The sequence below is a fragment of the Typopeltis vanoorti genome, chromosome 9, assembly GCF_054136105.1.
Source record: "Typopeltis vanoorti isolate ZY-2024b chromosome 9, IOZ_Tvanoo_1.0, whole genome shotgun sequence".
NCBI classification, from domain to species: Eukaryota; Metazoa; Arthropoda; class Arachnida; order Uropygi; family Thelyphonidae; genus Typopeltis; species Typopeltis vanoorti.
This window is the reverse complement of record NC_143557.1, coordinates 79,984,532-80,010,693: the sequence shown is the minus strand read 5'-3', so window position 1 is coordinate 80,010,693 and position 26,162 is coordinate 79,984,532. Positions and strand designations below refer to the sequence as shown.

At 33.4% G+C, this 26,162-nt stretch overlaps 2 protein-coding genes across 2 annotated transcripts in view; one reads left to right on the top strand and one right to left on the bottom strand.

The window, feature by feature from the left end:
* Nucleotides 1-25,049, top strand: part of LOC150103194 (translocon-associated protein subunit alpha-like) — a 97,211-nt gene extending 72,162 nt beyond the window's left edge. Inside the window, exons 8-9 of the mRNA XM_090397755.1 lie at nucleotides 1,306-1,408; nucleotides 23,846-25,049. Coding sequence (XP_090253881.1) covers nucleotides 1,306-1,408; nucleotides 23,846-23,925 — 183 coding nt within the window. The 3' untranslated portion in view covers nucleotides 23,926-25,049. The remainder of the gene's footprint in view (nucleotides 1-1,305; nucleotides 1,409-23,845) is intronic.
* Nucleotides 2,172-26,162, bottom strand: part of LOC150103189 (kelch-like protein 38) — a 161,907-nt gene continuing 137,916 nt past the window's right edge. Inside the window, exon 10 of the mRNA XM_090397753.1 lies at nucleotides 2,172-2,739. Within this exon, the coding sequence (XP_090253879.1) occupies nucleotides 2,596-2,739 (144 nt within the window). The 3' untranslated portion in view covers nucleotides 2,172-2,595. The remainder of the gene's footprint in view (nucleotides 2,740-26,162) is intronic.

The window sequence follows — 26,162 nt, the reverse complement described above, 5'->3', positions numbered from 1 at the left end:
GCTTACTCCTGTACATGTCAGAAGTAGAAAGATGAAAAAAGAAATACAAAAAATTAAAAAAGAACATATCAGGATGCAAAAAAGAAGTTAGTCACCACTACACCTGTTCTGAGATCCTCTTATACTGAGAAGGTGGCAGCAAAGAAAATGTCAACATCTCAAACGCTTAACGTCTATACCACCAAATGGTAATTTCACCATACCTGAACTTTATGATCGTGAATGCTTCTCTGTTGAGTGCATCAATCATATGACCTTTGGTCTCACTCCAGAAACAACTCCAAAAATCGTTCCATTTGATGAGAACCCACTCATCAAAAAATTATGGCAAGGATATCACTTAAAGATAAGCCACCATATATCCCCACAGAAAAATGGATGCTTCAGTATCTGATTAAAGTAACTTGAATTTACCCAGTGATCCTGACACATCCAGTGATGTATTGGATATTTTTTCAGAGCCAGAAATCTGACAAGTCTAACGAAGCCTAAACAATAGAAAGTTTTTATAATGGAACTGTCATGGGTTTTTCCAAAATATTGATATCAAGATTTTACTGCAGAAGCACAAGCCTTTTTGTCTGCAGGAAACATATTTAAGATCCAATGAGAATAAGGAATTTCATTGTTGTACACAAGGACAGACCTGGTGATGGTCCTGCTCATGGAGGAGAACTATTCTAGTGGGTAGTCATACTCCTTTCCATCATGTCCAGCTTAATACTGCTCTACAAGCACTAGCAATTTGCTTATCCATGGAATTTCTTATTACAATATGTTCAATTTATTTACCAGCAGGTGCTGAGTTAAACAAAATTGATATTGATAACCTTATCTTGCAACTGCCTTAACCCATACTTCTTATGGTTAACTTTAATTGGCACAATACTCTGTCACTGTGTGGGATAGTGCCAACACAAATGGAAGAGGTTATTATCATTGTAAGATCCTTGACATTAATGACCACTCTCTTTTGAAACTATTTTAAAAAAAGTATCTGTAGAAAATCAAACTAAAGACACTGCATACATTCAAACCATATTTGTTCCCTTGAATCAGCTATCTACTAAAACTTATTTGCACTTTTCTTAGGCAACATTTGGTTAGTGCACATAATAATAATAAAAACTTGATCCAAATTTTGAAATTACATCTTGTAGTTAAATTTCTTAGAATGTCTTGGATCAGAGAAACTTTAGCACAGTGTTTCTTGTGCTAAATATCTGTTCATCAAATTACAGTATATGTTGTGGGAATTTTAATTATGTTTATATTTTAAAGTTTTTTTTTATGATTATTTTCCAGAGAAAGAAAATTGCAACAAAGCAAAAGAAAATAGAGATTGGGACACAAAATCCAAATGATGTAGATTATGACTGGCTACCAAAAGAAACCCTAAATGAAATGAGTAAATATTTTTAATTTTCCTCCTATTTTATACATATGAATCATTATTTTACTTTGATTACAAAAGACACATCTTTATCATGTTGTCATATTTTACCTCCCTTAGAAAGACAGATTCATATCCTATCTGTGATGATTTAAGTTTTAAAGTTTTTTAAAATAAATCTTGTCTGCTTCAGATGTAAGTCATAACAGGTGCAGATATTAATTTCTTTTACAAGAAATGACTGGTGAGGTCAGTTGCCTTGAATTACTTTGTCTTTGTCGTTAAAGGTCAATATTATATTTATAGTGTGTGTTTTAAAGGCTTATTGATTCACTACAAGATTTGTAAAATGCAAGAGGAAGGTTACATAAAAGAAAGACCATAAGATAACTTCCTTGTAGGGAGTGTCTAAAAGTCATTGCTAGGTAACTGAAAAGGAAACTTGAGCTTGTTAGAAATCTAGATGGCTTCAGTGGCATAATCATTAAAATGAAGACAAAACTGGTTTGATGTAAAGAAGGCAGGCCAAGGTCTAGATGCAACATAGTTAGTGGTGCTTTAGCAGACAGAACAGTTTTCTGTGGCATCACTGAAGACCTATCAAATAACAGATTAATTTGCAAGAATATTATGAGCTAATAGTAATGTAAACATAATTATGTAGTACTAACATAGTATCTTATTCATCCCTTGAAGTTACATATTGGTAAATAATAATTGAATATAATTTAAATACATAATTTATTGATCAGCTACACAGATTACAATGAATATTTTAAAAAGGTGGTAATAAATTAACAAAAATATGAATTTTAATAAAAAGCTGTAGCTGAATAGAAACAGACAAGTTTCCTCTGGTTTGTAGTTCAGGAATCACTTGTCTAAATGACTAGTACAATCTAGAGATGAAGAATGAAAAGATTAAAGGTTTTTGATTCATATTATTTTAGCAAGCATTATAGTTATATAGATGTGGAGGAGCAATTATCCACCTACTGGAAAAAGTGAATACAGATAGTAGATATCATCCTCTGGTATTTTTACAGAAGTTCTCTGCTGATCGTCTTAGATGCTAATATGAATAATATTTCTTTTTTAATTTTTTTTTTTTTTAGAACTGCTCAATTTTCTTTCCTGGCCATAGGTGCCAAAATTCCTCATGAAGTCTGCTTTTTATTACTGTCATCGCATGACATCAGATGTCAGAAAATCTGCATCTTTTCAACAATTCTTCTGTTTTGTGACCAGCCAGAGTAGTTGCAGAGCTGTCTTAGGGCAGGAGTGGGAAGCCCTTGGCACACATGGCATGCCAATGACCTTTTTCTGGCATGCAACCCAGGGCTTACCTTAAAAAATAATTAAATAAATAAATACATATCCAACATCTTCGCTGAGTTATATATTTTAACATAACGGAATACAATTTTATTAAGTAGAGCAATACCAAATAAAAATGCAATAAAAAAATAGACACTGTCAACTTATTTAGTAATAATAAGTAATAAGAAAAGCCATAGTATTCAACACAAAATACGAGGCTAATCTTCTTGAATGGCAGTCAATCTCAAGTAGAGTAATGTGGGTAAATATGAGAATGGAGAACTGGACAATGAGACTTATTTGTGCCTATGGTCCCACAGAAGGTTCTACTAAGGTAGAAGTGAAGGAATTTTTTGAGGCTTTAGAAAAAGTAACTGACACAATGAAAAAGGAAAAGTTGGTCCTTGTTGGGGATCTAAATAGCAGAGTAGGAAATAATTGTGAGACGGACAAAAATATTTTCGGGAAAATTTGGAGAAAACAGCAAAGCTAATAATAATGGCAAATATCTGTTGGATTTCTGCTCAGGACATGGACTGGTTATTACTAACACCATGTTTCAACATAAAAATGTGCACAAATTCACATGGAGAGAAAAGAAAAGGAATAAGAAAAGTCTCATTGACTATGTTATTATTGATAGTGATGTTTTCTCCCTGGTGCAGAATACCAGAGTGTACAGAGGATTTGAAATTGGAAGCAATCACTATTTAGTTTTGAGCAGGATAAAATTGAATTTCATATTGAAAAGAATAACATGTAAGAAAGTTTTAAAGCGAATAAAAGTTAAGCAGCTCTCAGATGTGAACTGTAGACTAAAATACATAAAGATTATTGAAGAAAAAATGAAAGAGTTTGAGAACAGGAATTAAACCTTGGAGATTCAGTGGCAAGCCTCGAAGAAACCCCTGATTGATTCAGCTAGAGAGGCATGTGGTGAAGTTGTCTGCAAGGAAAGAAAAATTAGAACTCCATGGTGGACACAGGAAGTTAAAGAGGCACTGAAGGAAAAGAAGAAAGCATATCAAAAATTCCTGGCAAATAAGTCAGCTTTTGCTCTTAGAGAATACAGAGACAAATGCAAGAATGCTAAACACTGTGTAAAACTAGCTAAACAAAAGTCATGGAAAGACTTTGGCAAGAATATAGAAAATAAATATCAAGAAGGTGGCAAAATATTCTGGAGGTTGTTGAAGAAACTTAGGAATGGAGGAAAGAGTGCTGTAAAAGGAGTTGGAGATGATAAAGATGACATGAAAATGGGAGAAAAAATATCCTTGAGGTATGGAGTAATTACTTTGAAAAACTGCTAAATGTAACTAAATGCTAAATGAGAGCTGGGTATCCAGGAATGCGTTAGCAGAGCTAATCTCAGGTGGTATGGTCACTTAAACAGAATGGGAGAGAAAAGATTAGCAAAACAAGTGTTCTCTGCCAGGTTGGCAAGAAAATGACCCAGAGGAAGACCAAGGTATAGGTGGATTGATACGGTACAAAGTGCCTTAGACGATAGAAATATAAGGTCTGATAATGTTGGAGTCTTGACAAGTAACACTGATTTGGAGGAAAATTGTAGATAGGAAGTTAGTAATGATGTAATTTTTTTCATGTAGTACTATCATATCCTGTACACCCTTTGAGGGTACATGGCAGGAATTTGATGATGATGAAGAAAATGAAACAAACATCCTATTTCCAAGCCATTTATCTCCACGATATACTGCCGTACAAGTTTTGTCCTGTTCAGTTGTTGCATCATAAACCAGGCAGCCAGATGTGGCGTGACTCCTTTACCATAATGTTGTATTTTTTTTATGTTTCGTAAAGAATTTATCAGTTTTCTAAAGTGTAATATATGTGGATTTGGATTTAATTAAATCATAAGTCATTAAAATATGGATTGGAAGTATTTATTGTCAATTTAATGTCAAAACCACCAGCAATGAAACAAAGACATTCAAATGAAGAAGATATTAGAGAATTTAAAGAATACGGACTGAAAAATTTGGTATGATTAAGAAGATAATAAAGCATGCATTGTATGTTCTAAATCAGTTGTTTGTATTACTTCTGTAAAGAGACACTTTGAAACTGTTCATAAGAACTTAAGCAATAAAAGTGAACAAGAACAAAGAGAATTAATTTCTCTTTTACTGAACAAGACAAAAAAACAGTCTGATAAGGTAAAAATTATTCTGTGTATTAAAGATTTGTCTGTGATTAGAAAAACAGTTAATGATAAGATAATTAAGTTGGAAAGGAATACAGCAGAACAATTAACAAAGGATTTTGCTTCATAGAAGTTCTTTTCTATTTGTGTTGATGAGAGCACAGACATTACATTATCAGCTAGGCTAGCAATCTTTGCTTGATTTTGTAGGGTTGATGAAGTATGCAAAGAGATGATTAACGATTAACCTTTTAACACTACTTGAGCGTACCACTGTGGTTGAAATATGTAAAGCAGTTATGAACGAATTATCTATTCAGCAAATTGATATTTCTGAAGTGGTATCCGTCACTATAGATGGTGCACCCAGCGTGATTGGTAAGGAAGCAGGATTTGTAAATCTGTTTGCAAAACATGTTGGTCATCGAGTGATAAGTTTTCATTGCATCAGACATGAAGAGACTTTATGTGTTAAAAGCTGGCCTAAAGGAATTTCAAGAAGTGATGCAAACAGTAACCAAGGTTGTTAATTACATTTCTGCACGTGCTTTGAATAAAAGACAATTTAAGAATCTATTGAATGAGTTGGATTCAGTGTACAAAGGACTTACCTTACCTATCCTCTTTGCTCCCTGCAGAGCATAGGGCCTCAACCATTGACTTCCATCTGACTCTATTCAATGCTTCTTTTTTTATATCTTTCCAGGAACATCCCAGCCGTCTTGCCTCTAGTTCTCTTCTCCATGTTATCCTGGGTCTACATCTTTTCCTCTTGCCTTGGGGATTCCATTCTAGTGCACTTTTTTTTGCTATTTCTTTATCTGGGTTCCTGATTGTGTGCCCTATCCAGTTCCATTTTCTTTTAGTGATTCCTGGTCACTGATTTTATTTGACCATCCCCATTGAATGCCAATTCTTTCTTCAGATGTTTTCCTCATCATCCAATCAAAACCAATCAGAAAGATGGTTGGGGAGAGTATACATCCTTGTCTTACTCCTGTGTTTGTTGCAAATGATTCTGATAGTTTGCCATTATTTATTATTTGGATTTTGTATTTTTCGTTAGTTTTCTTTGTTATATTTATGATTTTCTGAGGAATTCCGTAGTGCTTCATTAACTTCCATATAGTCTTTCTGTCTATGCTATCAAATGCACATTCAAAATCGATGAATCCCAAGTATAGGCAACTCTGCCACTCTATTGACTGTTCAACAGTTATTCTTAATATTATTATCTGATCAATACAAGATCTGTTTGGCCTAAACCCAGCCTGTTCTTTCCTCAGTTTAGTTTCAATTTCTTGTTTCATTCTTTCTAGCAAAATTCTAGTAAATACTTTACTTACAACATTTAGAAGTGAAATCCCTCTCCAATTTTTACAAAGTGTTATATCTCCCTTTTTTGGCAGTTTCACCAGGAGTCCTGTATTCCAGTCTTCTGGCCATTCCTCCTTTTCACATATTTGATTAAATAGCAGGTGTAGCATTTCAACAGTAGTGTTTATGTCCGCTTTAAGTAGTTCAGCCTGTATATTGTCACTCCCAGCCTTTATTGTTTTTTGTTTTCTTTACTGCCTGAGTTATTTCTAGTTTAGTTATAGTTCCTGTATTTATTTTAAGTATTTCTTCTTCTGGTATTTCTTGTTCTAGGTTTTCTATTTCTCCATTTAAAATTTCTTGGAAATGTTCCACTCATCTTTTTTCTATGTCTGCTTCATTTGTGAGTAACTTTCCTTGTTTATTTTTTACAGGCCCTTCTCTTTTAAAACTCTTCCCAGCTAACTGTCTCGTTATCTCAAACAACCTCTTTGGGTCAAATTTACTTGCTGCTTCTTCAGCCTCTTTACACATTTCCTCCAGGAAAACTCTTCTATCTTTCCTTGCACTTTTTTTTACCTGTCTGTTTTTAAGCCTGTATCTTTCATTTACCCTATTTCTTTTGTTTTCTTCTATACTTTGCAGAAGTTTATTTCATAAAGCTTTCCTTTCTTCACATAATTTGATGGTTTCTTCAGAGATCCATTGTTTGTGATTCCTACCCTGCCTTCCCAGAACTTTGGCGGTACTATTAAATATATTCTTTATTTTTTCCCAGTTCTCTTCAATGTTTATTTCCTTATGTTGTTCTACAAGGCTTCCATATTTATTCCTTAATGTTACTTTATATTTGTCTTTTGTATCCTTGTGTTTCAGTTTGGATATATTGTATTTAATTCTTTGGTTCTTGTCTTTAAATATTTTTCTTAGTTTCATTTTTATTTTTGCAATCAATAATAAGTGGTCTGTAAAGGCATCTGCACCCCTCCAAACTCTTACATCCATCAAAGAGGTTCTCCAAGATCTGTTTATTAAAATATGGTCTATTTGGTTTTTGGATTTCTTATCTAGTGATATCCAATCTGTTTATGGATGTCTTTATGTTTAAATAAAGACATCCATAAACAGACATCATATCATTGAAAGTGCAAAAGTCTTTTAGGATTTCCCCATTTTCGTTACAGTTTCCTAAATCTTCTTTTCCCATTATTCGTTCATATCCTACGTTACTATCTCCTACTTTTGCATTCATGTCACCTATAATTAAAAGCATATCTTTACTTTTACTTCATCGACTTCTTTCTGCAGCATGTCATAGAAGTCTTCTTTCTCTTCTGTTTTTGCATTGTTTGTTAGTCCATATATGTTTATTATAGTCACATTTCTGTATTTAGTTTTAAATCTAGCTTTGATGATTCTTTCAGAAACTGGTTTCCATTCAATTAGTGCTCTTCTAGCATCTGTTGTTAGCATGAAAGCTACACTTTTGCTATGTGTGTCATCTTCATTTTGGTTTCCAGAATATAAAATGTATATGTTTGTTGTTAGTTGGATTTCTCCGCTTCCATTCCATCTTGTCTCATTTAGACCTAGTATTTCTATTTTGTATCTGTCCATTTCTCTGGTTAGTAAGTTAGCTTTTCCACTTTCGTACAAAGTCCTAATATTCCAGCATCCAATTTTGGTTGAAAGTTTTGGGCTAAAGAGGTTTTTTTTCTTGTAGTTTTCTGCCTGTGATCCCCAATGGGGATTTCACTGGCTTGCTTCATTTTCCCAGTACTTCTCCCTCTTGGTTTTGTATCAGTTTTCCAGCAATGGTTGAGGTTTCTGTAGTAATATGTTTTTTCTATATTATGGTTGCTAGCCACAAGTACAACCCTCTCCTTTCTCATCTGGGCTTGGGACTGGCAATGGCGAAGTTGTACAAAGGACTAATGTATAGTAATGTTCGTTGGCTTAGTCAAGGTCTTGTTCTAAAACGATCAGTCGAATGCCTGGATGAGATAAATCTCTTTTTGACTAATCAACAAATGTCTTATAAAAAAAATGTATTACATCGTGTGGGTTTGTAAACAGATGTTTTTGCAAATTTTTGTGAACATTTAAATGACTTGAACCTGATGTGATGTTTGGTGACATAAAGGCATTTGAAATAAAACTAGCAGTTTTATAAGAGAGATGTAGACAATGAGAGATTAAGATATTTTTCAAATCTAGATAGATAAATAAAATGTTATTTTACTTATATCAATGATCTCCAAAAGGATGAGAAAACAGACTGCCAATGTCTTCAAAAGCTATTTTTAAACATCGTGTCAACTGTTGAGCAGTTCTCTCTAAGACTTGTAAGTTCAAAGAATTAGAAGAGACTGCAAAATTCATTAAGTTTCCAGACACTATAAAACTGGCTGAATTAAACTTACAGGTATTTTTGTGGATAAATATGGATGATTTTGAAATGCAGTTGATTGATTTTTATCTCAATTTCAATGCAGTTGATTGAAAATATCTCAATTTGGAGGTAGGAATTTGTTGACCTCAGAGTTAACTTGGATAATATTGAAAAGGAGTGATTAGAGACGGGAGTAATAGAGAAAAGCGGAAAGCAAGGTATTAAGGACTTGGAATACTATTCCAGAAACTTTTGTATGTTTAAATACCCTTGCAACAGCATTACTATCCATTTTTGCATCTACATATTCTTGTGAATCATTGTTCTCAATGATGAACTTTGTGAAGTCTCGTAATAGGAGTAGCGCTTGCATATCTCTACAGGTTACAAAATATAAACTGATATAAATTATGTCATCAGTAATGTAGCAGCAAAGGTCTCATTGATGCTAAATAAAACCTCCACTATTTTTCTTTCTCTAGTTTTGATTTGATGTTTTCTGCTAAAAATGGTAAAGATTAACTTCTGTTTAATATATTATGTAGGTAAAATAATATTTTATTTATCTGTAATTTTTATGTATTACTTCTAAGGGATTAAGCATTAATAAAATTTATTAATTCTATTTCATTTTTAATTCTATTTTATTTTTATTTTTTCTTTAATTTAATTTTTTTTTTTATTGCGCTTTAGTCAAGTAAACAATTATGAGATTGTGCAGTGTAACATATTGGAAAAACTTGAAAAAACTTATGTCTGATTGATCTTTATAAAAAAACAAAAAAATTCAGAATTGTTTATTGTTTTGCTGATGCTTAAAAATTGCCTCTCTAAATTGTGTGGCTGTATACGGCAGCTAGAATTACACTTACAGGCAAATAAAAAAATATCCACACTGTCAACAGGGTAGAAGGACTTTTAAATAAAAACTCTGTCACTAATTTTTACATTCATTCAGTGTTACAATGTTCTTTGATTTTACCACTGGTGTGTGATTTTTGGTCATTTGAAAAGGTTCAACCAATATAGAAAAGACACCAAATAATGATATGTTCTGCAAAATTTAGGTTGGCACGTGAGAAAAATTTCCATCAAAGATTTGGCAATTTTGGCACGCACACTTAAAAAGGTTGCATACCCCTGGTCTAAGGTATTCAAAAAATTCACTGAAAACAATTCATCAAATGACAATTTACCAAAAGACAGTTAATCAAAAACCAATAATTCATTGAAACTACAAATCATCGAATGAACAGTTTGGCGAAAATTTAATTATAAGGCACATGAAGTGTATTTATCAAAAAGAACTGCAGTTTTTAATGGATTAATTTGTGATGTAGTTGAAGTGTAGCATGATATCCCCTTTATATTTGTTATGTAGCATTTTTTTGAGGGATATTCCTTTCAGTCAGTATATGAGTTTCATGTATTTTATGTGTGCTTTACACAATCCAGAAAGATTACATAAAAATTCTTAATTATTATTATTATTCCCCTTATCTTCCTTTTTCCTCAACAGAATAGTTTGTGGGATAGCAGTGCTATTTTACTAGGGAATAATTAGAGAACAAGATGGTTTCCCATTGTCTTGCTTACCTGATAAGTGTTTTATGTCTGTTCAGGAGTCTGGTTTTTGGGATCAAACACCCAAGTTTAGAGGAGTCAAAACCCTGTCATCTCCATATGAGACCAGATAACTCACCTTCAGTTGAAGAAAACTGCTAAAAATGCATGGGAATTGAACTTGGGTCTTTCTAACTAAAAGACTTCGTTTCTACCGACTGAACTACAGAGGCTCCATTATTATTATTAATAGTAATAGTAGAATGTATTAGTATGTGACATCCACACACACACACACCAGTTCTGTGGGAAGATTTTTATTTCGATTTGGTATATGAACCTTTTACAGAAATTTGTCGAACCATTCCAGTTTTCAGTTCTACTATACGAGGGTGGTCTGAAAAGTTCTCGGCCTAACAATGAAAAAAAAAAAAAAAAAAAACGAATTTATAATTAAAAAATTATTTTTATTTTTCAACATGATCTCCCTTAAGACTAATACATTTATTCTAGTGATGCTCCAGTGTCATTATCCCATCCTTGTAGTGGTTCTCAGTAAAATCTGCAAAATACCCCTCTACAGCTGTAATCACCTCTTGATTCGAAGAAAAATGCTGATCAGCAAGGAAGAGTTCTAGTTTTTGGAAGAGATAGAGGTCAAAGGGAGCCAAATCTGGGGGAATAGGGTGAATTGTCCAACAATTCATAGTGCAGATCCCTTAATTTTCCCATTGCCAAAACACCTTTGTGGGCAGGTGCATTTTCCTGATAAAAGATGATTTTTTTTCCTTCTGCAAACTGGGTATTTTCTCACAAATCTTTTCGTCTAGTCTGGTTAAAAGATCGGAATAATATTCCCCGGTTATTGTTTTACCCTTTTCAAGATAATAAACAAAATGCCTTGAGCATCCCAAAACACTGATGTCATGACTTTTCCTGCTGATGGAACCAACGTTGTCTTCTTTGGCTCTGAACAACTGGCTTCTGTCCACTGTTTTTACTGTTGTTTGGATTCTGGTGTATAATGGTGAATCTAAGTCTCATCCATAGTAATAAATCGATGCACAAAATCAGTTTTATTCTTGTTAAAAACGCTCCAAGCACCATACAGAGAATTTCATGCGAGTGCGGTTTTGATCTGCTATGAGCAAACGCACCACCCATCTTGCACAAAGCTTTTTTATATGCAATTCTTCAATCAAAATATATCCTACACGTTCTTTTGAAATGCCTATAGTCTCAGCAATTTCATGCACTTTATCAGTGATTTCCAGCGTTAAACTTTTTGGACCTCCTTCACATGGATCATCTTCAAGGCTGGTACAGCCATGTTTAAATTCTGCAACCCATTTCTTAATTGTCAAAAACAAAGGAGAAGAGTGCCCACAAACTTCGAATGAATTTCTTTTGATGTTAAACCTTCTTTTACAAAGAATTTTATAACTGCACGATACTCAATTTAATCCATTTCAAGGGATACAGATAACACTTTTGCTTAAGACAGCTGTATAAAACAAACTACTTGATAGAATGACTTGCAATTTCACATGGATGCTTATGACAGATGCAACCATACCAACTTAGAAAAAAAAAATCTCTTGCTGATAATGTTGTCATCTATGGTTGAGGCTGAGAACTTTTCAGACCACTCTCATATTTGGGACTACAAAAGGACAACATGGCGAAATTATATTGCAATAATTCTCTGACTTAGTGGAAACACACAAATGTTAGAATTTGTAAAATGTACAAGGAATCAGTGTATTTCAGTTTTAGTTCCAACAGGATCGCTTTTATTAGAAATTTTGGTAAAGAAGTTTGGAAATGATGTTGATAATTCCACTCTAGCTGGATGAAATTTTATAGAGCCTATGTAGCTCCTTTGGTCAGAAAGACCTGGGTTCATTTCCTGCTCATGACATGAGGAACCTATATCTGGTCTCTTTGATTAAAGGTGAGTTGGCCGGTCTCATACAGAGGTAGACAGTTTTTTCATCCCTCAGAACAGGCAAAATGACTTCTGTGTATACACACAGATCTACAGTCATAAAATACATATACCTAACAGCTCATTAGTAGGGCTCAACCCCTCCCCCAAAACAAAAAGAGAGAGGGGAGGAAGGGGGGAAACCTGATACGAATAAATAAATGAAATTTTATAGTTATGATCTATATTAAACTTTGTTAGTTTTATTTCAATCTGATCACTGTTGTGAAAAAATTAGGTAGAACAAACTTTTTTGTTTAGAGATAAATCACTGTCAACACAATGAAATAGCAGGTATGATTACAGAATCATGTTGTAAAAAAAACACCAGAATAATTATAACACGTGCGTTGTCTACATCTTGGGGGACATTAGGTATTCTTTAGAAATATTCCGGTTTTGTGACCACATGTTTATTAGAGAACTGTTTTTAAAATAGTAAACAAGTACTAAAAATAACCTGACAAGTTTCATTAGTCGTAAGACAAACATCTTCAGGGGTAAAAATAACTAACAGTTTAAAGCACAAACTATAAGAAATTACAAAAAAACAAGTTCATTTGTTGGTATTATGAACCTAAAAAAAGTTTGTTAAAAAATCGAATGACAGATCTATACCACCGTTAATGCCTGTTAGTTGGAGACAATGCTATTTCTTGTCGCATTCTGTGGTTCATGCTTACTCTGTCTGAGGTCTGAAGTGGGTAAATTTTTAATAAACAATTACCAAACTTGATTTAAAATCAAACCTTGGTTTTTGTTGTATTGCATAGGAATTTTAATCACATTTGCTGCCTCTTTGAATTTTCTTGTGAAACAATTCTTATCAATATAGGACATGTTTATTCTATCCCAGAATACATCATGATCGGTAGAAGCTGTGTGATATGCTAAGCCAGATTTATGTTCTCTCTTCTTTTGTACATCCTTTTGATGTTCGCTTATGCAGATTACCCCCGATCTCCCTTTCTGGCCTACATAGCAGATGCCATAGGAACAATGAATATTATAAACCCCTGGTTTTTCATTGGGTGACATGGAGATTTCGGAGGATGAAGAGATCTTGATATTTTTTCAAATGGCAGGAAAGTCACTTTTATGTTGTACCTGTAGAGTAATTTGGCTAATTTATCTGTTATATTCTTAATATAAGGAAGGGTGATTGCATTCTTGAAGTCTTGTTTATTTAAGTTTTTTGTAGGGTGCTGTGTTGAGAATTTTCTTAATTATCTTAGTTGTGTAACCATTCAGTTGTAGGATCTGTGTTAAATATTGTATTTCTTCTGTACTGGGGATGCTGTATGCTTTATCTCTTAAGGTTTTTATTAGGCCTATTTTTTGCTTGGGGTAGTGGTGGTGTGAGGTAGCATGAAGAAATCTTCCTGTGTTTGTTGTTTTCTATAGAAGGAGAATGATAACCTGTTTTTCTTTCATTTATTTCTATAAGGATGTCTAAGAAAGGAAGTTTTTTATTTTCTTCTGATTCCAGAGTGAATTTTATGTTTGGATGTAAGTTATTAAAGTAGTCTTTAAATGTAGTCAATTCTAGTGCTGTTCCTGGCCAAATGATGAAGATATTGCCCACATAGCAGAGCCATGTTTTTGGTTTTATGTGCCAGTTTTGTAAAGCATTATTTTCAAAATTTTCCATGTAGAGGTTTGCTAGAGCTGGTGAGAGGAGTGAACCCATTGCTAGTTTTAAAACGGAATAGAATTTTTTAATTAGGTTGCGTTTTTTCTTTTCAGCCACCATTGTAGCTTTATTGTATGCGATAGTGTCTATGTTATTCCAAAGTTCGGACGGCTGTGATGTGGCTAGTTCGTTGTCTAAGAAAGGAAGTTTTTTATTTTCTTCTAGTTCCAGAGTGAATTTTATGTTTGGATGCAAGTTATTAAAGTAGTCTTTAAATGTAGTCAATTCTAGTGTTGTTCCTGGCCAAATGATGAAGATATTGTCCACATAGCAGAGCCATGTTTTTGGTTTTATGTGCCAGTTTTGTAAAGCATTATTTTCAAATTTTTCTTTGAGAAAATTTTGAGGTTTGCTAGAGGGTTCACTCCTCTCACCAGCTCTAAAGGTTTGCTAGAGCTAGTGAGAGGAGTGAACCCATTGCTAGTTTTAAAAGAGAATAGAATTTTTAAATTAGGTTGCGTTTTTTTTCTTTACAGCCACCATTGTAGTTTATTGTATGTGATAGTGTCTATGTTGTTCCAAAGTTCGGACGGCTGTGATGTGGCTAGTTCGTTATGTATGTTGCATGTATCCTGGTTAATCTTGGATAATTCTGCTCTAGCAGTAATTCTTTCTCTCAATATAGCTAATTCTTCTGTTGGCTGTATTGGAGTGGAATGTGCGTTTGATTTTTATGAACTTGGCCACAATTTCAGTGTACCTACAACAGATTAAACATATCAAACGATTGATATTTTCTTTTTCTTTTAAAAGAAAAAGAAAACATTTAGATCAATCCAAAGTTATTAGTTATTAACCTTTCCTTTTCTAACAGGAGATGAAACAAACCTTCTAGTGAAAGGCTTTAATTTTGCTGTAACACCTCAACAAGTCCCAAAAATCGATATCATAGCCCAAATTGAAAAAGGAATAAGAAATGTATCAGGGGATAAAGCAGACCTGATCTGCATTCAAAGTACAGCACTACTATTATATTGCAAATTACCACCAAAAAACAGAATTCACAACCCTTAATAAACTCAGATCAGATAAAAAGATAGTCATAATAAGACAAAGGCAATGCAAAGTGATTTTGAACTCAGAAGATTATAACAACAAAATGAAAAGCCTCCTTGAAGATTCCAATACCTGCACAGCATTAGACAGAGACCCCTACTTGGTAAACTCACAACAAAACTAATGAACTTATCAAGAATATACCAAACTGGTCTGAGGAATTAAAAAGGAATTTACAATCAAAACACCCACTAGTGCCTAGATTATATAGAGTTCCTAAAATTCATAAAAAAAAATATACCACTAAGACTGGTAGTAGACAGAAGTGACTCTCCAACCTCAAATTTGGCAAAACACCTTCCAAACTTGATTTTACCACATATAGGAAAAACAACATCATTCATTAAGAACGGCACAGACTTCATAGAAAAAGTAAACGATATACACATAGATCTTTAAGACATATTAGCGAGTTTAGATGTTGTCAGCCTTTTCACAAAGATTCCAAGAAATGAAACAGTAAACGTCCTGGAGAATCTTTTTCCAATGGACATTGTACAACTTTACAAACATTGCATAAAAAACACGTTCTTCCTTTACCAAGACAAACTCTGGGAACAAAAAGGACTAGCAATGGGTTCACAAGCTCTAGCAAACCTCTACATGGAAAATTTTGAAAATAATGCTTTACAAAACTGGCACATAAAACCAAAAATATGGCTCTGCTATGTGGACAATATCTTCATCATTTGGCCAGGAACAGCACTAGAATTGACTAAAGACTACTTTAATAACTTACATCCAAACATAAAATTCACACTGGAACTAGAAGAAAATAAAAAACTTCCTTATAGAAATAAATGAAAGAAAAAACAGGTCTGTTATCATTTTCCATCTATAGAGAACCAACAAACACAGGAAGATTTCTTCATGCTCACACCACCACCCCAAGCAAAAAAATAGGCTTAATAAAAACCTTCAGAGATAAAGCATACAACATCCCAGTACAGAAGAAAAGCGGAAAGAAGAAATACAATATTTAACACAGATCCTACAACTGAATGGTTACACAACTAAGATAATTAAGAAAATTCTCAACATAGCACCTACAAAAAAACTTAAATAAACAAGACTTCAAGAATGCAGTCACCCTTCTTTATATTAAGAATATAACAGATAAATTAGCCAAATTACTCTACAGGTACAACATAAAAGTGACTTTCCTGCCACTTGAAAAAATATCAAGATCTCTTCATCCTCCGAAACCTCCATATCACCCAATGAAAAAACCAAGGGTTTATAATATTCATTATTCCTGTGACATCTGCTATGTAGGCCAGACAGGGAGATCGGGGGAAATCCGCATGAGGACATAAAAGGACTAAATATCTAAAAGGACTATAAAAAGGATAAAAGAATCAAAAGGACATACACAAGAAGAGAGAATATAAATCTGGCTTAGCATATCACACAGCTTGCTTCTACCGGTCATGATGTACTCTGGGATAGAACAAACATGTCCTACATTGATAAGAATTGTTTCACAAGAAAATTCAAAGAGGTGGCAAATATGATTAAAATTCCTATGCAATACAACAAAAACCAAGGTTTGATTTTAAATCAAGTTTGGTCATCGTTTATTAAAAATTTACCCACTTCAGATCTCAGACAGAGTAAGCATGAACCACAGAACGCGACAACAAATAGCATTGTCTCCAACTAACAGGCATTAACGGTTGTATAGATCTGTTGTTCGATTTTTTAACGAATGTTTTTTAGGTTCATAATAACAACAAATGAACTTGTTTTTCATAATTTCTTATAGTTTGTGCTTTAAACTGTTAGTTATCTTTACCCCTGAAGATGTTGGTCTTACAACTAACGAAACTTGTCGGGTTATTTTTAGTATTTTAAAAACAGTTCTCTAATAAACATGTGATCACAAAACCAGAATATTTCTATTGAACTTCTTAACCACAGAAACCTGCGCATGAATATTAGGTATTCTTACCGAACCCTTTAAAACAATAGTTTTCAAGAAAACCATCTTTTGATGAATAATAAAAGAATTCAATGAAAAATCATCAGTGAATTGTTTTTTTGATCAATTACATTTGCAGTGAACTGTCATTAGACAAATTGTTTATTTGATGCATTGCCATTCAGTAAACTGTGAATTTTCATGGAAGAAGTCCAAATTTGTGATTGATTTTTTTTAGCCAGAAACTGTCAGCTATTGCATTATGTGGAGCATTGTGATGATAGATATCAAGTTGTTCGGCCAAAATTCAGGCCTCATCTTATGAACAGCTTCATATCTTGCCAGCACTTCTAAATAATGATGACGGTGTTTGTCCTTGTTTAATGAATTGAAATGAACCATGTCCTTACAATTTAAAAAAAAAAATTATCTACGATCATGACATTCACTTTTTTTTTTCCTCGATTCTTGGTGAAGATGTTGTTTTTCCATTACATTATTTGGTAATGTAATGGAAAAACTTTGGCATTTGGTTTCAAGGTCATGAAGAAAGATCAGGTCAAAAATCAAGTTGCTGCTGCTTTTGATCTGTACTCAAAATTCTCAAAACCATCTTTGCAGCAATTTGTCTCATTCTCACTTTCATCCATCAAAATCTTCCTCACTCTTTCTCTGTTTAAATTTAATTCTGCCACTAACCATACACTTAATTATTACTGACGCTGAACTAATTGCCTAACTTTTTCTACATTTTTCACATATTCAATGGGTTTGTGGTCACCCATTTCTTTCATTGTTTTCACATCTTTCTGTCTCCCTCTTTAAACCTCTTATGCCACTCAAATATACCAGACTTTCACGGCATCACCACAAATCACTTAACATGTCTAGAGTTTTCTTAACTTTTGCCTAACTTTGCACAAAACATTAACATGCTGTCCTAAATTCCATAAACTTTATTTTTTCTGCTAGAAACAACAAACATGCATGTGCAAACTCTGCTATAGTTTGTGAACTACTAGCTTGATTGTTTTGATATGATTCAAGACAGTAGCACAGACATGTCCAAACATTCACAGTCACATGGTTCTGCTAACTCTTGATATGCATGATAGTACAAAGCCATTCTGGGAATTTGTCACACCTCAGATAGTTGCCTTATTTTATAAGTTATTAATACTGCATTGTTTGAGAGTTTGTTTTATTTGAATGGTTGTATCAAGTCTCAGATTTTGGTTATAAGTTACACAGTCCAACACAATTTTTGCTGACTTTTATATGAGACTTGTTTTTTACTAATTTGGGTGCGCTGATTTCAAATATCAAACCCATTTTTCTCTATCACGTCAGGTTTTTCCTCTATGGCATTTTCTTTTTGCTAATTTGTAAATTTTTGATAGTTTTAAGGAGGCAGTACTATTTAGAGGATCAAAAAAATCGATTTTTTAATATTATTTTCTGAAAGTATGTACTTTTAAAAATCTGTTCCTAACTTTTTATCAAGAAATTCGAAAAATTCCCGAAGATATAGCCTATTATTCAAAGTGGTGCGCAGATCAGAATCGGAGCGCTCACCTCTCTCGCTTGTTAGTAAACGAATAAATGCGTAAGAACCTGCAACAGCACGTACTGGCGTTTTGAATGCGAGAGAGGCCGATAATTAGATACATAACTACTTAACAATATTCATTAAAAATTACAAGAATATTTATATAAAAATAACAATTTTACTTACACATGAGTTTCAGGGAATAAATTTTTGTTTGTAGCAATTTCTGCTGTGTGTTCTGTTTTGGCAATCCCTTTGAATACTCCAACAGTAGTCGGCCATCATGTGAGAATCCCATCTTCCTTGGTACCGATCTTCCATAGTTTTTAAGTCTTGATGAAATCTTTCACCTTGTTCATCGCTTACAGCACCTAAATTCTCGGGAAATCTATCAAGATGACTGTATAGGAAATTAAGCTTTATGCTCATGTTGCAATCTAAACGCTGGAAATTTTCAAGCATTGTTTCCATGTAGATCTTTGTAATTGCATGCTTTTTTGTTTCCAAGAAAATTATTCGCAACCATCGTAAATGAAGTCCAGGCCTCTTTCTCAATTTCGTTCATAGAGTTGATGAAATTTGGGTCTCTCATTAAAGTTCTAATTTGCGGTACATCAAATACACCGGCTTTAATTTTTTCATAACTAAGTCATGGAAATTTTTCACATATATATTGGAAACAGTCACCTTGTAAATCTATAGCTTTAACATACTGCTTCATAAGACCTAGTTTGATGTGTAGAGGTGGAAAAATGATTTTTTCTCTGTCAATTAAAGGTTGATTTATAACATTCTGTTCTCCAACATTTAAGGATATTCTAAGAGGCCAATGTTTCTGACTCCAGTGTTGGTTTCTAGCTCGACTATCCCAGAAGCATAGAAAACATGGAAACTTTGTATATCCTCTTTGAAAGCCAAGTAAAAAGTTCACCATTTTAAGATCCACACAGATGATCCAGTTATGGTCTGTATATTTTAATAACTTCAGAACCTATGTAATGTCCTCATATGTTTCCTTTAAGTGGACGGAATAGCCAATAGGAATTGAGCCATATACATTCCTATTGTGTAGTAAGACACACTTGAGACTTCTGCTTGAACTGTCGATAAATAAACGCCACTCATTTGGATGATATTGTACAACACTCATTTCAGTTAGTAAACCTGACACATTGTTACAGTAAACAAACCCACACTCGTGTTTAAAATATTGTACAAGATTACTTTCCCTGCTATGATAAAAAGTTATCTTCGTATCTTGCTCCAGTAAGTTTTTTTCATTTAATCTTGAAGCTAACAATTCCGATGATTCCTTTGATAGGCCCAAATCTCTTACTAAGTCATTCAATTCCGCTTGAGTAAAACGTTGCGGTCCAGAACTAGAAATTAAATTTTCATTGTCTAAATCAACATCCGGGTCTTGCTCCTCAAGAACATCTGGCATATCCCGATCATGCTCGTTCTCAAGTAAAGGAAGTCCTTTATAAATTGGCACGGCTATTTCATTGGAATGAGCAACTGGCCGAATTGCTGAGTCGAGATTTGGATACACAATTTTTTTCTTATTCTTCTTATTATGACCAGAAGTCTGAACTAAACAAAAACAGCAATCATCTACGTGATTTTTCTGTTCACGCCAAATCATTGGAATGCCAAAAGCTAATTTTTGGCATTTTCCCTTGCTCCACTGTCGTAAATTTTCTACACATGACTTACACACTTTATTTGGAGCCCATGAATTGTCCTGATCTGCAAGTTTTACGTCAAAGTATGCAAAGTACACTTTCTTAACAAAATCAGTGATATTTGTCCTTTGACTGGGAACAGTAAAGCTGCCACAAATGTAGCAGAAGGAGTCTACACTATTGACACATTTTCGAGTAGTAGACATGATGTATTTTCTTCACTGCCAACTAACATGCAATTAACAAGACAAAAAAAAACAGAGACTTTATTGAAACGTTATAAGCGCTCATCATACTTTCACGATCGATTGACTAATTTTGATCGTTCTTTGTCCGCTATGGTGCATATAGCACCATAGCATTCATTTGTTTTAGGCAGTTGTCATCACCTACTTTTCATCAACTAAATGTATTAGGTCGGTTATCACCCTCTCTCGCATTCAAAGCGCCAGTACGTCCCGTTGCAGGTTCTTGCGCATTTATTCGTTTACTAACAAGTGAGAGCGGTGAGCACTCCGATTCGATTCTGATCTGTGCACCGCTTTGAATAATAAGCTATATCTTCGGGAATTTTTCGAATGTCTTGATAAAAAGTTAGGAACAGATTTTTAAAAGTACATACTTTTAGAAAATAATAAAAAATCGATTTTTTTGATCCTCTAAATAGTACTGCCTCCTTAAAACTATCAAAAACTTACAAATTAGCAAAAAGAAAATGCCACAGAGGAAAAACCTGATGTGATAGAGAAAAATGGGTTTGATATTTGAAATCAGCGTACCCAAATTAGTAAAAAACAAGTGTCAGATCATAATCAGCAGGGAAAAAAAAATTTTTTTGTTGGCCAGTGTTATTTATGGCGAGTTAGTTGCCCTCGTGTCATCTCCAAAATACACTGGCCAAAAAATATAGTTTGCTTCATTAATTCATGGCAGCTATGTATACTGATTTAACTATCCTAACATGACATTAGCTAGATTTATGATGCCAGATAACTTGGCCATGATGGGCCATTGGACTTAACAGATTAAGGGGAAGCTGGTATATATATTAACATTAGTTTTATTTTCATTAGCTACTGTAAAAACTTGATGTAGCTTAAAAATATCAAAACGCTTTACATCAATTTTTACGTAGGTCAAAAGTCCCATGAGAATGTTGTAAAAATAACTTGTTTGTCTCTGTATATTTTGTACTAGATATGTTTTTGTAAATAGCCCTTTGGAAATTAACTGTATATACTCCTTTAATGAGAATATGTTAGAATGTTAAAAACAAAGGCAATGTTTTTGCCGCTGGAACTGTATGTAATAGATCTACATGGCGGCATAAGAAAGGTTGTTTATACACTTTGTGTGTATGAGAAAGGCTTACAAGCTCTGCATGTAAACACCTCCAAAGTCAGTCAGAAAGGTTCCAACAACTTTCCGATGACTGGCAACTTACAATCAAAAGAAGGCACAGAAGATAGCAAAGGACGGACCGAACTTGAAACTTAAGATGAAAGATTCATGCCGAATTCTTCGGGGGGGGGGTTACAAACTTCGTACGAGGTCTCAGAGAAGGATAATAAAAAGGGACTGAGCCAAGCATAAAGAGCTTCCCGGTTCGAGACGTTGCTAGTGAGAGACGACTTCTAGGCCAGAGAGAGAGCTTCCAGACGTTGCCGAAAAAGGAAAGGCTTCTAGTTATCGCCAGAAAGAGGGAACAGATTCGGGAGTCCATAAGAGAATTAGTTGGTGGCAATTACGGTCATTTGGAAGCGGCTGTTTGAGCTATTGGAGACGGCAGTTGTCCAGGCATTTTCAGCGAGCCAAAGCAGAGGAGAAAAGGCGATGTAAATTACTCGAAGCAACTTTGCTTGGAAGATTTTCTTTTTTGCCGTGGGAGAACAACCTTTTGCCAGTCGTAGTTCACAGCCCACTATTTTCCCATTGAGATATATTACTGAAGCCAGACATTCCTGAGGAAGCTCAAGATCTGAATTGAAAGAAATGCCATAAGACTGTAGTGAAAGACTTTTGACTGAATGTGCAATGCTGAGTCTTGTAAGTTAAACCTTTTGTTTATTCCCTCTCATAGTAGGTTGTAGATGGACTTTTAAGAGATTGTTCAATAGTAGTAAGAATTGTCATTAAGAGAATCGATTTGGTATATTGGAAGTTGATATAAATTTTGTAAAGATAACTTAACAGAGAGTTAACTAACCTGCTTTGCAAGTAAACTAGAAGTTTAATAAGTTGAATTTGTAAGCAGAGAGTAAATAAGATTGTGAGTTAAAGAAGTTAATTAGTGTTGAAGTAAATAGGTTATAATTTATGCTAAAGATTTTATAAATGGATAGAGAAAGCAATCTCCCTAATGTCTAAATTCATGTATATTTCATAGTAATGTAAATAAACTGTTTTGTTCTTTTTGTTAAAAGAGTGCTGCCTGTTTGTTTATTTTTACAACTACACTGTTCCTAAATAAATTGAACTTGTGAGCGGGAAACTAAGTGATATAGCCTAAGCGTAAAATTAAGTAAAAGAATAGACCACAGCTGTTTGTGTAAAGTTTTATTGAAGGAATTTGTGTTAGAGAGAGAAATCTGCCGGCTGTATTATTTAAGTTTTATGCTAATTAAATGATATTAGTGGTGCAGTCTAAATTAAATAAAGTTTAAATTTTCTAGTATCTTAGGTATAAGACTCATAGTGCGAAGGGTAGATAAACATATAAACATAGTACATAATAACATAAGCAAGAAAGATTCAGAGAGAGAAAGCATGCACCACTAATTAGAATAAAGATAAAAAGATATTACTAATATAGGCAGAGTAAGAAAGGAAAATATATAGAAAAAACACGTAGAATAGTAAAGATAATAAAATAATGGCATATAAAGAGATAATATATAAGGTATTGAGAAAAAATAAAGACACTTAAATTAAAGAAATTAACAGCATATGATTAACAGCAATGGCACAGCATTCTATTACACTACCCTTATGAACTGTTAATGGCGCATTCTGTTTTTCTGGGATTACATATCTGCATCCAGCGTTGTTTAATGCATTATATTACTTATTCATAGTAATTATGTTAGCATAACAAGTTGATCGCACTAAAGTAAAGCATTTCTAATGAATTAAGACATTGAAAATAATGAAAATAATAACTTCTTCCCTCCATTGCCACTTTTGTTCTGTGTGTCTAGGTAATTTATCACTTGTTCTGTCTCTTCTCCTCTTTATCTTGTCACTTTTCACAAGACCTGCTCAAAATGTGTGTGTCAAGTAATATGGAAGCCTGAGCTACATAATTGATGACAACCCATTCTTGTTTGCCTGATCTTGTCACTGAATATATAGAGAACTAACATTCTATTAATTATTAAGTAAAATGCATGACTCCATCCAGAAATGCTATTATTAGGGTAGATCAATAAATGCACATTAATTTGTACAAAGTAGTATATCACAGTGAATAAATGAACTCCAGTATGGATTTCATTGCTGTTAACCCATGTTTGAATATATCCCTATCTTTGAATAAATCTTATATGAGTTGACATACTAAGATAGTTGGTATAAAGACCTCTTTTAAGTAAGCTCCCATTGCATGGTCTTATTTGATTTACTATATACAGTCAAATTTCTATAATATATTTCTATAGTAAACTTGCAGAAAATTCCTGGGATTTGGCTTTTGGCCAAATCTAAAATAAATTTCAAACTATATAATAATATATAATAGTAGATTTTGTATTTATGTATTTAGTTACATCTCAGTCTCTTTTCTTTTTTTTTTTGTTTTAAGACAAATCACCAAAGCAGTCTCCAAGGAGGTCTCCTCGCCAACGTAAAGTAAAAAGAAATACAGGAGCTGGAGATGAGTGATGGTCAGAAGTGGAAACCACCATTAATCAATTTTTGGACTGATACTTTTTAAGTGATAATCTTGGATTATGGAGATAGAGATTTCGTATTAAATGTGTGCTTAAGAATATAGTTTGATGGCATATGGATTGAGTTAAAACTGTGTTAATAAGCCCAACATGGATGGCATCGATAAAGTGTCATTGTAACATGTATAATACTCAACCCCGTTAGCATTTTAAACAGATAAGACATTCCTGCAGAACATTCCACTGTTTTGTTGTTTTTTTAATTGCCAATGAATGTTTTTATATCAAGTTGTTTTCTAGTACATGTCCTGTGTAATTGTTCTTAATAAGTGCAGAATTGTTGATCGCAACACATTTCAGAATCGAAGTCTAATTTGATTTAGGGTGGTGCAATACACCTGGCTATTTTAATTAAAACTTGGAATGTGATCATCCTGCATTGATGAAAATTTGCAGCTAAAACAATAATCACAAAAATAAAAATAACGAAATATTTGATATAGGCATTGTGAACTTGGGGCAAATGAGAAATATCGAATTTCAGAGACATTATTTTAATATGCATACCACCTTATTAATCTCTGTGGTCAATAAATATGGAATGTTATATTACTGTGATGACTTAAGCTCAAGTACCTAATTTATCAGCATCCAGAGATTGAATTAGCACTTTCTGTGTTTGTGTTCAGAAAATAAGGTATGTAGCAGTTTCCTTTCACTAGTTAAAAGTATTAAATTTTTCTGTTTCAATTTTTCCAAGTTGAGTAACAATTGCAGTTAGGATTGAATAATTTTATATTCATAATGAACCAGAAACATTAATTTTTTTAATTTTTTTTTAAATTTTTTTATTGAGTGAAAATAACTCATATGCCAAAATATAGATAAATTACTTAAATAAAATGTGAATATATCTGTTACTGTATATTGTTATAATTCCTTTATTATTTTGCTATTAACAAAAGCCAAAAGATGTCTTGTGGATCTCTTGCACAAAATTTTGAATGTACATTGGAAATCTCTTCAGGTTGTGTGTATATATATCCTTTAACAAATTTTTGTAAGAACTCATGATCCAAGCTGCCTTCACAGTCAATAAAATTGTTTGGTGGTTTATGTGATGCTTTATAATTAATTTTACCCTGAATTGAACTAACTAAATAATTAGTAGTTTAAATAAGAATGCATTATACACTAGTGTATGTGAGAGATGTGGATGATTGTGTGATCCTTGATACCACTCAAAGTAAAATGAGAAGTAATCATGACAAAGCAAGCCTTAAATGTAGCATGATGATTTCTGCTTTTGCATTTGTATATATGCAGACCATTTACTGGTATCTAAAACCTAAGGACAAACTATTTCTGTAGATTACAACTGCAAATTCAGACAAGTCAACTTGTGGCAATTTGTATAACTGACTATTTCAAGTAGAAAGTGGGTATACATTCAAAATTGTCAAATTGTGTGCAAAAGGGGATTGCATGGTAGCACTCAACAGGATAAAAGGCAAAAGGCTGCGTTAAGCGAATTTTTTTGAAGGAATCTCTTTCCATGAAGAAATAAAGTTGTAAACTTGGATGTCTTGTAATGTTTCAAAGACATCTAGATCACTGCTAAGCAACCCATGGGGGACATGCAGCCCTACAACTACTAACCTGCAGCCTACCAAAACATTTCACTTCAGTGATATCATGCACACTCTATGCATGTATTGTATGCGCTCTGTTCTTTGTTTAATATAATTGGAATCGGTTGATTATAATTTGTAACAGTTTTTTTACTTTTTAGTGCCTTACATCAGTTATGTGCCCCCGAAGATGCCAATAGCCGTAGTTGGGTATAACATAGTTGTTTATTATATGCACTTGATCAATATAATCCCATTAAAAGTCATTCCAGAGCTTTTGGGTCAAGAAAATTAAACGTTTTTTTAATATTTCACTTCATTTAGCTAAAGTGTAAAAATTTGAGCAAAAAGCATGTGCTATTAATAGGAAGCATGCATTTAAGAAGTCACATGAAAAATATTTCTCGCAATGATAGTTCCCATGATTGTGCCATTTGCTTTTGCATTTTCAGTCGCACTTTAACAATATATGAAAGTAGTTGCATTATTCTTGAATAAACTTATTGATGCAAGGTAGGTCTTCTAAACAAATTATAATTTTATAACAGTAATATAATTTTTTCTTTTCAAAAATTGCAACTTGACAATTTTTTTTCTT